The 15320-nt window shown below is 38.4% G+C and overlaps 1 protein-coding gene across 1 annotated transcript in view; it reads left to right on the top strand.

Annotated features, from left to right (window-relative positions):
- The first annotated feature begins 2447 nt into the window (after positions 1-2447).
- The window catches only part of LOC109537687 (polyisoprenoid diphosphate/phosphate phosphohydrolase PLPP6), a 41780-nt gene continuing 28907 nt past the window's right edge, over positions 2448-15320 (top strand). Inside the window, exons 1-3 of the mRNA XM_048669584.1 lie at positions 2448-2471; positions 3260-3394; positions 8090-8189. Coding sequence (XP_048525541.1) covers positions 2463-2471; positions 3260-3394; positions 8090-8189 — 244 coding nt within the window. The 5' untranslated portion in view covers positions 2448-2462. The remainder of the gene's footprint in view (positions 2472-3259; positions 3395-8089; positions 8190-15320) is intronic.

The raw sequence follows: 15320 nt of genomic DNA, 5'->3' as shown, positions 1-15320 counted from the left end.
CTGCTTTGCCGATTAAGACTATGCTCACCTTATAGAAAATCTCGTAACAAACTACATTTTTCCTATACATTTTTCGAGAAAATGCCGTTTTCCACTACCATTCACCAAATTTTTGTGCCGTTGCCAGTACTATCATTATCACCACCTTAACCATCCATGAAATCGTCTTTCGAGAGTAATCAAATTGAAAACTTTTTAACAGCGTTTCAACATTTCGTTTCAAAAGTCATTTTAAAGCGGGATTTATACATATTACATATTATTACATTTTATTTATAACTCTGCGGTTGGTGCAAAGCGCATCGATATATTTTAACGAAAACCTCTGGAGCTAAGAAAGGCGCATGTTATGCAAGAAAATAATGTTGTTAATTTCTGCCAGTGGCGTGCGTACATGCATGCTACCGAATTTCCAATTATTTTTCAAGTTCCTTGTTGTATTCGAAACAAAATTTATCTCTTACATTTTTTGCTACGCCAAGAGGTTGGGACTCTAAAGTAAGATCTGTGGAAGGTCGGCCAAATTGGACGCTCTCCACAAAAATTGTTAAAAATGGGGCAACGATGAGAAAAATATTCTGCGAAGCGCGGAAGATCCGTCAACATCTCGCATACGACAAATTAGTAGGGAATTGAGTGTTTCACATTTGAAGGTACATCGAACAATATGCGGCTTTGGTTTTATTCCCCATCATCTAAGACGTGCCCCTTGCATCCATGAGATGGTGCCCAGAGATTCGGGTTTTATCGCTCGATTCAGAATGACCCCATTAATACCTCGAATTCTGTCTATCAACGAATCCACTTTTACTCGAGATGGAGTAAGTAATCTGCGAAATAGCCATGTTTATGCGGAGGAAAACCACTGCGACCGCGAAAACTAATTTTCAACAAAACTTTTCATTAAATGTGAGGTGTGAACTAATTGATGGTTATTTTATTGATCCCATTATTATCAATACTCGATTTACGCACTGAAGATCTTTAGACCTGCTGAAGAACTATTTAAATATGACGTGTCCGGAACGATGGATTAGACGTGGTTGCTCTGCGCGTTAGCCACCACGTTCACCTGATTTAACGCCACTAGATTATTTTTTTGGGGTTGGCTTAAAGGCACCAGAATACTACCTGAATTTGCCTTACGGGTAGTAAATGCAAAATTAATAATTTTAACAAGATCTGGCATCAGTTTTTATCTGCTCCATTACAAACGATGGTTCTCATTTAAATATCTCCAATTTGACCAATCGACCACAAATCTGGCTTTAGGAACCTAACCGCTAATCGTACCTAAAAATGCAGGATATATTTTTTATTTGGAATACAAGAAATTTGAAAAACAATTGTAACAGTTAAAAAATACTATGGTGCACCATTTTTCTCTTATTAAATTTTTTTTTTATTGGAAAACGTGCGTCTTTCCAAGCTATTGATCTCTGGGACGATAATGAAATTTCGTTTAAATGCCATTTAAAGAAATTTATCCTTTATGCCCTCACATCAAATTCTCTCCATACTAACTACCTCCTAGTATGGGTATCTTACTAATTTTACACAAGCACTACTTCCATCGTACTACGTTAACACTAAGATTTCACACTTACACTTTACAGCTTAATGCTTTACTTATTGTATTGTTGGGCCATCTGGTGTCTGGACCTCTTTTTTCTGGGCCCATAATCTTCTGGTGTATAATCTTCTGGTGCATAATCTGCGGCCCTTCGTAGTTGAGTGAAGGGGTGGTTTTTGGAAGTCCCTTAGGGGCTCCCATTACAGGTCCCTGTAAATTTGACAATTGCGTACAAACCAGAGTGAGACCATCTATGGACATCCGCAGAAGTTTATTTTCTGTGGCCAGAAGCTTCTTCGGATAGCTTTCTCCCGCATACACCCACACTTTGAAGGCATACGTCATTGCTGGCCTGATGATACTCTCAATCAGTAGGAGTTTATTCCTACTTCAAAAGAAAATTTCAATATTTTTCTCGTACTCCCCAAGTGAGCCTCTATCACCCCTTAAAAGGAATGACGCCAATTTTGAATCACCCTGTAGACGAGTCCATCTCCCCACACTCTGTCGAAATCTCTTTCGACGTACAGTTCTAGGATACCAGTTGTTCTCTTCTGGTTCATCTCCTTAGTGCATCGTGCCACATTTCTGAGCAGTTGAAGTTCAGTGGACTGTGTACCACGAAACCCAAACTGCTCTGCCGGCAATGTTAAACTAGCTTTCTTTCTTCGTCAGCCTCCGGAAGATAACCCTTCCTGCTATCTTGCCGAAGCTGGACAACAGGCGGATGGGCCTGCAGTTCTGATTGTTTCCATATGTTTGGGAAATGTCCAGTTCTGATAATGGCATTGATTAATTTGTGACTGCTACCAGTCTCTTTCTCGGCAGGCTTTTAAGCATCTTGTTGGTTATTCCATCCCATTTATTCCTTGCTCGTTATCTGTGGAATATGAATAAGGTAATGTAATACAATACAATAAACTTTTCCCTGCCAAACACCCTGTAAAATACTACAACGGTCGTCACAAGCGAGTCGTGTGAAGAAGTCGCATTAAGTAATTAGTATCTGCTTGATTCGCATCAAATTAGCACTCGCAACACGTTCACGCTTTAAACACTTCAAAATTTCACTCTCGGGATTTGTCTATTTCGGTCTCTATACACCAGTGTTATTTGAGGATAAGTCTTTACTGCCCTGCCTACTACCGCGATGTATGTACTAGTTGAAATAATTATTTTTTTGAATAATTAGCGAGGTGGTATTCTTCATTTCCTCACACAAGTGGACTTAGACCCGCACCTATTTTGGTCTGTCAGGCAGCATTTCCCGTCATATCCCATCAGTTTTGCTCATCCGATCCGCTTTCCTCAACGTTTTTGGTTTTTCGAGCCGGAATATCACCTACAAAAAAACTAAAGCTCATCTCATAAACTATGACCCTCCACAGACACAAGTCTTTGTTATGCATCAACTTCTCCCCTCAGACTTTGGTCGCATGTTTTATTATGTTGAGTATTAATTAAACTTTCTGTCTGAAGACCACTTCAGAGCAATTCCGACATTTTCGGCTTCTCAAAATTTCACAACAATTCACCGGTCAATCCATCATTACAATTTTATTATAACTATGCTATCATTTACTACCATGGCGTCTGACTATACTTGTATTACGTGAAATACATGATTTTATCAATTTCACGTGCATGAGCGAAACCGATATAGTAATTTTCTATGCATTGTTTCAGGACGTGAAAAGGAGACCTCCCCTTTGGCTACAAAATGTCCTTAAATTGGATGAAGATTTTTCAAAAAAAATTGTGAATTGGGCAGACAGTTGGGCTCCACTGCATTCATTGAGGTTGCACTACAAAGCTTTAGAAGTAAGTACACAAAATAAATTATTGATTTGTTGTACATTTTTTGTTACGATAATTGGAACTTTTTATCGGTACTGGTCTACAAAATATACTTTCTACTTGCACTGTGAACTAACTTAGTCCACCGAGTGCTAAACAGGGTGATTAACAATTGGTGCCAATTCTCTGACGGTGCTGTTTATAATTTTTCAGAGAGTACATATAAAATAGTAAAAAAATATGTGCATCTCCTGCCACGTGCCATGCCAATGGCAAGTCTGTAGATAATGTTACTTACTACTGTTACTTACGTTACTACACTTAGATTGTATCAATTTTATGACACACATTATTACATGACTATATCTTAACAGTTAGATTTCACATGGAACGTGGTTTATAAATGGTTTACATTGTATTAAATGAAAATGACAATTTGTTTTTATTTCTTCTTCCTCGTATATTAGGATTATATCCTGTTTTTTATCATCATCATAGCTTCAGTTATGACGCTCCAGCTTTCATACCAGCGGGTTGGTGCTCGTCCCGGGGGTCTGGTGTTGCCCATCCTGTCAACGTGGACTCTCCACTCTCGTCTCCTGTTGCGAGACCATCTCACGACGTCGTGGATATCGCACTTAGTTCTTATGTCGTCGCTTCTTACATGGTCCAGTAGGCTACATCCCACCATAGATCTTAGAGTTCTCATTTCAGTTGTTCTTATAAGCCGTTTAGTTAGGGCATTTTCCGCTCTGGTTTCGACTGCATACGTCATCACAGGTCTTACACATGTATTGCATATTCTGGCTTTGCTCTCTACAGACATATATTTATTTTGCAATATTATGTCTCTGAAACAACCCGATATCAACGTTGCTTTTGTTGGCTGCGCTTTCACTTCTTCTTTTAGGTCTCTACTACTTGTTATGTTGACCCCAAAGTATTTGAACTGCATAACCTGTTCAACGCTCTTGTTGTAGATGGCAAGCTTGCATCTGCGCGGTTCCCTTGATACCGTGAGAGACTGTGTCTTGATTGTGGATATTTGCCTGCTAAACCTGGACGCCATCCGTTCAAACTTTTAAAGAAGCCTTTGCAAGTTGTCCTGATTTTCGGTGATTAGCACGGCGTCGTCGACATAACATATCACCTTTATTTTCTCATCACCCATTCGATACCATTTGCCAACCTTCTTGACTTCTGTAATAATTTTGTCCATTATGATGTTAAATAATGCAGGACTTAAGCTGTCTCTCTGCCTTATTCCAGTTGATATGGGTACCTTCTCAGATAGTTTGCCTGTAACTTTTATGTAAGTGTAAGTCTGTGTTGAGTTCCCCAATAATTGTTATTATGTTGCGGTTAATACTTCTCTTCTGCAAAAGCGGCACGACGTCGGATAGTCTTACTCTATCGAAAACCTGTGTCAGGTCAACAAAGCACATGATAGTTGGTTTATTAAATTCTATAGCTTTTTCGGTTATTTGTCGGATGGTAAATATTGCATCAATAGTGGATCTGTTCTTTCTGAATCCCTGTTGTTCTTCGCATATTCCAGAAGATGCTACTTCTTCCTCAAAGATCTTCGTAAGGAGTTTTGAGATTGCACTTAGGTGGCCAGTTCCTCTGTAGTTAGTTAAGTCAGTTTTTGATTTCTTTTTGAAAATTGGTATGGTAATACTATATTTCCACCCTGCTGGTATTTGTTTTTTGTGCAGTACTTTGTTAAAGAAGGCATGTATCTGGTCTAACATATCACCTCTTTATTTAATCATTTCATTGCTTGTCTCGTCTATTCCCGGCGACTTTCAATTTTTCAGTTTTCCAACGAGTTGTTTTATCTTTTCCCTCGATATGTTTCACTGTTGGTGTGTGCTACTACCGTTTAGTTGTGATTTAATGGTTTTAGCGTGTACGTTAGTGTCTGTATATACCTCACAAAAGTGTTTCTCCCAGTCTTTAGCAGAGAGCCTGGTAGTTTGTATGTAGTCGTTTATTGGTTTCTTCCTGGGTCGAAGCATGTTCCACAATTTTTTTTGCCCTCCATACAGGTCGTATTCCATATCGTTGGAGAATTTTTTTCAGTAAGCCTGTTTTATTATTTGGATGTGGTTATTGGTACTATTTATTTACTATACTATTATTATTATTATACTGTATTCTAGATATGCCTTTCGTTTCTCCTCAGCCAGTAGTTTAATTTCTTAAACCAGGGTTTGGTATTCGGTTTTTTATCACTTTTCCCAAGTGCCTCTTCCGAAGATTTTAATATATTTGTCTTTAGTTTCTTCCATGCGGTTTCCACATCGTCTTCTTCTAGTACTGTGCATAATTTAGATTTTTTCTTCCAGTATTTGCTGGTACAATTGCCTTGTCATCGGATAGTGATTCCACATTGAGCCTTTCGAGGCCCCCAGTGCATTCCCCCTTTTTTTTTTGTTTTTTTTTGGCTTCCGGTGAGGTATGGGAAATGCTCTTTGACTCCAGGACTCCAGCTAAGCTGTTTACCGACTAAAACCCTTTCCTCACCGCCGAGGTGGTGTTTGGCCTTGCACCGCGGTCGTTTCTGCCCTATTGTGCCCTCGTATTTTACTACCCCATTATCCCCGTGTATTCAATGAATTCCAGAAGAATCTTGGGGGGGGGGAGGTACGACGCATGACCTAGTCTGGTAGTCATCCCTGGCTGCAGCTCGTCGCTTTTCCCAAGCAGGTGCCTCTTTATGAGTTTCCTTCCTGGGGAGAAAAGCTCTTCTGGGGATATCCGACCGCTGCCATGGCCATCTTAATCCCGGAAACCGCAACTTTGCACGACTTGTGTGTGGTTTGGTGCTGGCTTGTTGGGTTAGTTTGGGTTAGGCCGTCGGACCGGTGCCGCTTTTGCGTCCCGGTCATGGCAGCTTTTTTGGGGTGTTATGGTTCCCCTGAGGGTCTACCTAGCACAGTTTTGGTGGTTTTTCCGCCTGGTGGCCCCGGAAGGTTTTTTTACCACCCTTCGGTACTTTGCCAGCTGCGGAGCCCGACAGTTCTTCTGAAGAGGTCCCGCCGGTATTTTGTGGTGTATGATGGTGGTGTTTTCCTCCCCGTGAGTAGCTAGGGAAGAGTTAGGTCCATGCACACAGAGCCCCGCATGTGTGGTTAAGGCTAATACAATGAGGTGCGCCTGTTGCCTCAAGGTTAGTCGCTTTTGACTGGGATTCCCCCCAGCCTTGCATCTCTTGGTGTTGCCTCAAGGTTAGTCGCTTTTGACTGGGCTTCCCCCCAGCCTTGCATCTCTTGGCCCGCACTATACCGTGAGAATTGGGAGGTCGTCACGCAATCCGGGTAGTAAAACCAAGATCCCCGCGCCTTTTACAGTACCTATCCCGAGGCCGTAGCCACGAGACTCGTTGTACTGTAGGCGGTTTGCGGTTGATGCCACGAACTGGTCCGCGACGACGGGTTTCGATGCAGATCCGTGGGTTTTATTCCACGACTTTCACTTTTGGCCGTCGCTAACCGGTTAGACGTATCTGACCGGCCTTCCCCCTATCCGCCACCTGGGGGCGCGCCCGATGCACGGTTGAGCCCTCCTTAGTGATCGTGATCTTGGCCATTAGTACAACGTTATGGTTGGTTACGGCTTTCGCTGAGCTTAACGTTCTGAAGTCTTGTATTCTGCGTGGGTTGATATTTCTGTTTGTGATTATGAAGTCTATCATGGATTTCCGGGCGCGTGTATTTTGGAAAGTGTATTTGTGTTGTGGTTTATGGGAGAAAAAACTGTTGTTTATTCTTAACTCGCTTTGTGCGCAAAGCTGTATTAGTTGTTCACGATTTTCGTTTTTTATTTCTTCATTATATCGACTTTTTATGCCTGATATTACCTCATTACCGATTCTGGCGTTCAGATCTCCAAAGATTATAACTTCATCTTGGGCGCCAAAGTCGTCGAGCACCGACTGTAGGTTTTGATAGAAGGTTTCTATTTATTCCCTTGGTTTAGTGATGTCAGGAGAGTAGACACATAAGATGGGTATTCTTCGTTTTTATGAATCTGACTGTTACCTGCAGAATTCTTTCATCGATGTTTTTGATTTCATTAGTGTTGTTTTCGAACCTCTTGTGCAGCAGTATTCCAACACCAGCAGTTGCTCTTTCATTTTTATTCCTTCCGCTATAAACAAAAGTTAGTCTTCATAGCTGGTGTTTTCCTTGCCTTTCTGAAAGTGCGCAGATGTCGATCTTGTGTTTCTCAACTTGTATCAGAATTTCTTCTGTCTTGTTGGAGAGGGATGTTACATTCCAGCATCTAATACGTAGAGGTTCCAGTTTTCTCGCCGGGTTGTGGTTGGCTGAATCCGTCCTATTATCCGAGTCTAACTTGTTGGATCTTTGAGCATGATTTTTTTTTCGAGCAGGTTGCTAACCTCGCTCGGAAACCCTCTACTCTTGTCACAAGCAGAGTTCAGTTTAACTGTTTTTATTTAATTTTTAAAATACAGGCAAATTTAAACATTGAACCTTTTAAAGAAATATCTGCTTAAAAAACAATTTCAATTTACAGAAATTAATATCAAGTACCCCACTATGCGTCGGCCACGTAAATTTTGCCACAAGCAGCTTACAAATTATCAACTCTAATCAAGCTAAAAAATTATCTTTAAAATATTTAAAATATTTGCACATCATTATAGAATATTCCGTACATTAATGATTATTTTGTTTTTACTTGATTTAGATCACGTGCCACGGAATCCCATGGTTAGCTTCCTGGATAGCATTCATATGGCTTTTCGACAATCCCAGTTTAGTTCCTTTGCAGGTCAACGTGATTTTCGGTGAGTTGTTTTTCAAAGCCATAGGGTTTCTGTGGCAAAATAACCGACAGAGCCAATGTAATAAGTAAGATCGCTGATTGGAAAAGTGTATAAAGATACGCAACCTTATGGAATTAAATGTGGCCGAAAAAGTGCACAGCACGGTGTGGTGCACAGCAAATCGTCGATGAGACGGTTCAGTCGAACAAGAGTATAGGTGCCAACTACTACTCTTCAGCCTACGGTTTTGCGACAATTCCAACACTGCAATTATGCAATCTCGTATATGCTATTTTTTTTTCTCCATGGTTAGAGCACGTTAGAGGTTTGGCTATATGCACTGCATATATAAGCTTTGTTCTATGGTGCACTGTCCTTATCTATACTGTTGATGCCTGCTATAGCGTGCAAACGAATATTTATTTTCATAAACTGAACAACTTTTATCAATCATTAGCGAAATATGGATTCCATTGATTCCGCTTTTAGTTTGTGTGATGATTGTAAGCAATTAAGGTTTGACAGATAAAGATTATAAAACATTTGCTACTGGTTGGTTTAAATTAAAATATTTTTATCTTTGTCACTATTTCACCGAAAATTTTAGTCTTCGGGTAAATTCCCTAAAGTTCTAAAAATCGTACACGTGTCGCCACGAGCTTGAATTTTTCGTTTTACATTGTCACACTGTTGGGCATTTACTTAATAGAAATAAAAGGCGCTGATCAAAATTTTATACATGTATTGTTTCATCCTAGCCTATTTTTTTCAGAAAAATAAAGCATTTAGTTAAAATATTTGTGTGTATCAAATCCGTTGAAAAAATTTTTACTAAATGAAATAATGTTCAAAAATAATTTGATGTTGAAGAGTAAATTAAAGCATCATAAATATTTACATTGCCCATACATATGTAAATAATATACTAGTATTTGTCTTTATCTATGGTACAAGGTATTCTTTATTTCATGTGGCACACTTTGTACCACGGTCGTTTGTAGACAGAGCAAATATAGCTTTTGTCGTCTCTGTTTCACTTGTAATCAGTCAACATAATATGATCATCGTTTTTCATTTAATTCTTATGTTTTCTGCATACTACTTTAAATAAATAAATTATTTTTTTACAGTGTGATACCTTTCAAAACATGATCATTGCACATTGCATTGGAACATTGCACTCATCACACATATAACGCGTATCTTTCCTCTTCTGATTTTGCATACTATACAACGTTTTTGATTGTTCTTTTTATTTGCGTTAGATGGTATTAATGAAGGGAAATGTCGATCTTTCAAACATGTTGGATTTTCAGAATTGGAATTTCTTCTTCCACTCTGACTATCAGATTTATCATTATGTTGGTACATTTCTAAAATGTCTCGAATCAGCAGGTTTTGAAATTCGGGCAACGATACTTTTTTGCCAGTAGTGGTAAGAAATAGTGCCTGCGCATTTAACACAGCTAAGCCCATTAGATGAAAAAAACGTTTTTTATACCATTTGATAGTTCTACGTACGCATTCACTTGTTCTCAGCATCATATCAGTTCTATCAACGGCGCCCATGTATCGATTATAATCGAGGATGCAATGTCCCTTTTTTTCTCCACTTTCTTTGTCAATTTTACCTGTGCCTAGTATTTCACTATCATGGAAAGTAGTCAACATTCTAACTTCGCGTTGGTCTTACCATTTTAATGCTAACATATTTTGGATAGAATGGAATTTTATATCTTCTTGTCGTAGTTTTTTATTAAGCTTTGGCATTTCTCTTCAATTTTTTTTTACGGTACTACAAGCATTTGTCTTGTTGTTGTGTAGATAAGAAAAAAGATGTGGATTTACGTACCAATTATCGATAAACAATGAATGTCCATTTCGAAAGTAAGGTTTCATGAGGGCAACGACTATATTACCCGAAATTCCAAGACGTTTGCGTACATCCTCTCGCAAAGAATCCATTTCAGTGAAACGTCCGGTATATATGGTAAAATCCAACACATATCCAGTTTCACACTCGCAGAGTAAAAAAAAACTTGTGTTTCCAACCAAATCTGTGCCGTTTTGAAGGATTATATTGCTTAAAAAAATCTCGGCCTTTAAATAGTTCAAGCTTTCGTCAATACATAGATTTTGAAACGGATAAAATACTTCAGCAAACTGCCGTTTTAGGTGACACACTATTTTACGAATTTTTCACAATTTGTCTTCGTCTGGTCCTTCTTCATTATTATTAAAAAATGCAGCATACGAAGAATTAGCAAATATTTGTCGCGAGACCTAATTTTTTGAAACATCGGCGTTGATGTCAAGATATTTGTTGTCCAATAATTGTTAATAGAATTTTTCTTTACTTGGGCCATTATAAAGTTTACAGCAAAAAAACAGTACATCTCACCTACGTTGGTTTCTTGCCACCTTTTCAACCTCGAATTCTCGCTGATATCCTGGGCAGAAAGATAATGAAAGTACTTGTTAGTTTGAATCACAATATAGTCCATAATGTCTTCACCAAAAAACATTTTGAAACAATCTAATGGAGTTGCCGTGTTATTTAAGTTACATGCAGGTGAGCGACCTGAATTTTCGTTGTTGAAATTGTGAATATTAGAATTCAAATCTTGACTGTTCCACTTAAATGTTTCTGCATCGTTAGCACTTTGTTTATTTTCACATCTGGCACGCTTTGGTAAGTTAGCTTCCATGAATTCTTCGTCAGAAGTTTCATGGAATCCAGCACTCTGTATGTCGGATCAGGTGTACCACATTCCGACTCGACCTCCCAGCCATTATCCTCTGGATCATTAAGTGAAGCATTACATTAGCAATAGCTTCGTCGTCACTTTGGTTAAGAATTTCCTCTAATTCTTTGGCAGTGTAAAACTTTTGCGCCATTTTGAAGCACACACAACACGTGGAATCGTTTATAAAAATTTAAGGGTTAGAAACTCTATTAGATTTACAAATTGAAATAGAAAAGAAAAAACTTAATCTCTTTTGACATTAAACTGGGTGTTCATATTAATTTTTATTGAAAAAACTTAAAAATTAAAACTCCGTACAAGGTCACAGGCAACGTAAGAAACTTCTTTATAGTGTAACTCACTCTAATAGGTATTAAAACATACGAATCACTTGAAAGGTATATTTTCTTCCTAATTTAAAGCCTAGAAAAATCATAATTTACAAGTTGACTTCTAAAGTTGTTAACTAAAGCTTGGCTGTGTGGTTCTGGTACAGTGCCTGCTTCCCTAACAGCAATTAAATAATTTAGCTCTTCATTAATATCTGCAATTCTTCACCCATATTTTTTCCCATATTATATAGAACTGCAGTTGCCGAAATAATGTGCATTGCGGTCTCCAGTTTTACTCTCAAGCCATACGCCAAAACGGGAAACCTTCTTTTTCAAACTCCGAAACATCTTTCGATCACGTTTCCTGATCGGATATGGGACTTATTGTATAGCCTTTCGGCTCTTGTTGCAGGGTTAACAAATAGGATCTAAGACCATAGCCACTGTCACCCGTAATAAAAAAAAATCAAGAAAATATACTAAAGGGTCCCTAATCGGGCGCTAATGAGCCAAAAAGTGCCGGTTAATATAATCGTTGTTTAGAATACACAAAACAGTGGTTAAGCGACGGTACAACACAAGCGGTGCAACCGGGCATAAGTATAGGGATGCCACATGGTAACCATGTGGCTCGAATGAACGGTCATTTGTTCTGGTAGAGAATGGCAGACAATATTAAAAAATCTGCTTGTGTATATGTTGGTTGCTCCAACAAAAGACAAAATAGACACAATAAGATAAGCTTTTTTAAATTTCCCGTTTCCAAGCCAGTCTTAGCAATTTGTTTTCTTATATACTCTTTCAATCAACGGTAAGATATACAAGCCAGAAAGACAGTTTAACACTAAAACTATTTTGTTTAAAAGCCTCTATGATTTATTCTGTTTAAATATTGCATTTATGTTTGTTATGACAAGAAAAGCAAAAAAATGGGTTTCTAGAATAATCACTAGACGCAGAATGTGGAATGACAAATTTCACTCGTTAAATGAATTTTTTTTATAATTTTAGATTTTTAACATTACAAGTAGTATAAAAAGGAAAAAAGTTACAACTCCACATTTTACCGAAAACATTTAAACATATTTTTCTATTCAATCGCAGGTAAAATAACACAAATAATATTTAGGTAAAGCCAAATTTTATTATGTTTTAATTTATTCCGCGGCGAGTATCCGTTTCTGTGAGCTTGTGGTTTATTTTAAACCGGTAGAACCTTCCTCTTTTATCCGAGCTTAGGATCGGTAGCATAGTCATCAAGCTACTCAGTTCACCCAATGATCATACAGGCAGAGTTAGGAATAGTACTGATCTAACCACGACGACCCACGCGAGGAAACGGACAACGAATTGTAGAAAGAAGGATCTGCTGCTTGTTGCTACCTGGAATGTCAGATCATACAATAACAAAGACCAAGAAATCCTAAAAAAAATCAAAGACAACAAGATCTATATATGTTCCCTACAGGAAACGAAGATGAAAGGAAGAGGCCAAAAGAAATACGCAGAATATATTGTGATCTACAGCGGAGTTGAGAAGCAGGACAGAGCAAGAGAGGGTGTTGCGATGGCAATCAGCACAAAATACCAAAATTGTATAAAGGAATGCAACTACATCAGCCCACGATTTATAGCTCTAACACTAAAGTCAGACGACCAAACAATAAATATACTATCAACATATGCACCAGAAGACAACAGACCGCAGCTCCTGAGAGACTCATTTTTTGATCAACTGCAAACCACAATTGACTCACTACCAAGTGACCAACCCATGATAGTGCTTGGGGACTTTAATACACGAGTTTAGAAACGGAAAAGTCCCAGGAATCAAACAAAGGTTCAACGAGAATGTGCTGAATGATAACGGGGAACTAATGATAGACCTATGTACTTACCATGAATTGCGCATCAATAATACGTTTTTCGACCTAAAACCTCAGTATAAATTTACATTTGCAAATAACAGAGGCATAAGTAACATCGACAATCAATTACATTCTGACTAATAGGCAATTTCACCCAACTCAAATACTCGAAGTTAGAGCGCTCAATTCGGAAAATATAGGAAGCGATCATAACCTTTTATTCGGAAGAATTAAATTGAAAATACTGTTTGTGAAGTTGATGGTAATTTTGAAGTTAGTTTGTTCGTGTTCCGCATTTAAAATTATACCGAGGTGAATAAAAGTTTGGAAGCAGAAAATATTGAGCTGTTACAAGACCCTACGATAAAGAACCTATACAAAAATAGATTTTAAGGAGAAGAAAGAAAAATAGATTGCACAAACGCCTGGAAGGTTTTCTACGGGCTTCAAAAGCAGATATGACGATTGACAAGATCGCACAGAAAGGAGGTCAATGAACTGCTAGAACCAACCCACTTAAAAAAGGAAGGTGGATCAAATAATTAACCGATCTGTATAAAACGACTAACACGGCAGACGAGCCTACCACACCAGAAATTATAATTATATGCAAACAATGAAATRCGAGCACAAATAGAAGGAGACCTCACAGAACCAATACCAGCGGGTAGCGGTATTYGTCAAGGAGACTCCCTGAGTCCTACCCTTTTAATTTAAATAATGGAAGAAATTGTTCGAAGTGTTCGAGGGCTRAAGGGATACAAAATGGGGAGGCAAAAATCAAAATAGTGTGTWATGCTGACGATGCCGCTCTCATTGCAGAAAGTGAAGATTACTTACRAAGGTTATTACMACCTAACAGCCAAGTCTCTAAATATGGAAATATCACCGACCAAAAAAAGTGCTTAACAACATCAAAAACCCCTCTAAGAAGCCAACTATGCAGTCTAAGATGCAAACTTAGRTCAGAAAATAAAATTTAACTGCCTTGACGTGAAACTTTTCGGCTTTGGGGATATTGAGGCAGAGGCGAGAGATCAAACAACAAAAGCAATTAGAAWAGCTGGATGTCTGAATGCCATATCGTGCAATAAGAGTATGSGAACGGACACTAAATTGAGAATCTACAAAACCGTCGTGAGGCCGGTGATGACATATACCGCAGAAACCAGGCCAGAAACAGCGAAAACCGCAAGACTCCTAGACACAGCTGAGACGAAAATATTCCGTAGAATCACGGGAGAGACACTGCTGGGTAGAGAGAGAAGCGAGGATTTCAGAACAGCCTGTGATGTTAAGAACGTCAATGAATGGGTAGCAAATAAGAAGAAGGAATGGAATGGGGACATAAGCAGGATGGACATCCGCAGGCTTGTGAGAATCGTTCGCGACAAGTCCCCATTGTCATTCAGTCCAGACTAACCATGCTCCAGTAAATCATAAAATACATGGTAACATTGCTTCAGCGTGTTTTTAATGATTGTACAAGTAAACACTTTTGCTTGGTTTATTTTTATGCTTTTTTAATAGACTTTTAAAAGACGACTTAGAGTACTAAGTAGCGGTTTAAATGTCTAGTTCAGAATGTTCCAGTTTAAATCCAATGGAACTTTCAAATCCATTTTTAAGGTTCTTATATTTGATATTGTTGTAGATATTGAACCTCATAGGGTTTTATTATTTTTCTGGCAGTTTTTTCATAGTAAACATAGTCTGCTGGCACGTTGATAACTCTATCAGATTTGTTCTTTCCTAAAAGATTCTCTTTCATTCAGTAAAGGATTCTTGAAGCTTTTATAAATATTGTACCGTGGATGGCCGGGTATCAAACTCTTTTTTCAGCTTCCAACTTTTATTCCACTCGGTATCACTTTAAATACCGAACAGGAACAAACTAACTTCAAAATTACCGTTAACTTCACAAACAATAACAATAACAGACCGAAAACTCGCTCTTCCGACTCGCGGAGTTTAACCTCTTCTGCACCCGGTCGCTGCTGTGACTTCAGTGACTCCCCGTACTATTACTATTTGAACATATTTATTTTCAGCTAAGTATACATAAACTTCTTACTGCTACTTATCTACGGGTTCTTAGATCTAACATCGTTGGAGTGTCTAACACTCCATGTAACTTAAGATATGTCATCGTATATAACTTAATCTAAATTAACCTAACTAACCTAATCTAAACCTAAACCTAAA

Source organism: Dendroctonus ponderosae, unplaced genomic scaffold (genome assembly GCF_020466585.1).
Source record: "Dendroctonus ponderosae isolate FM_Combo_2020 unplaced genomic scaffold, Dpon_F_20191213v2 Dpon_F_20191213_9, whole genome shotgun sequence".
NCBI lineage: Eukaryota > Metazoa > Arthropoda > Insecta > Coleoptera > Curculionidae > Dendroctonus > Dendroctonus ponderosae.
Note: the sequence above shows the minus strand (reverse complement) of the source record. Positions and strands in the feature narration are given on the sequence as shown.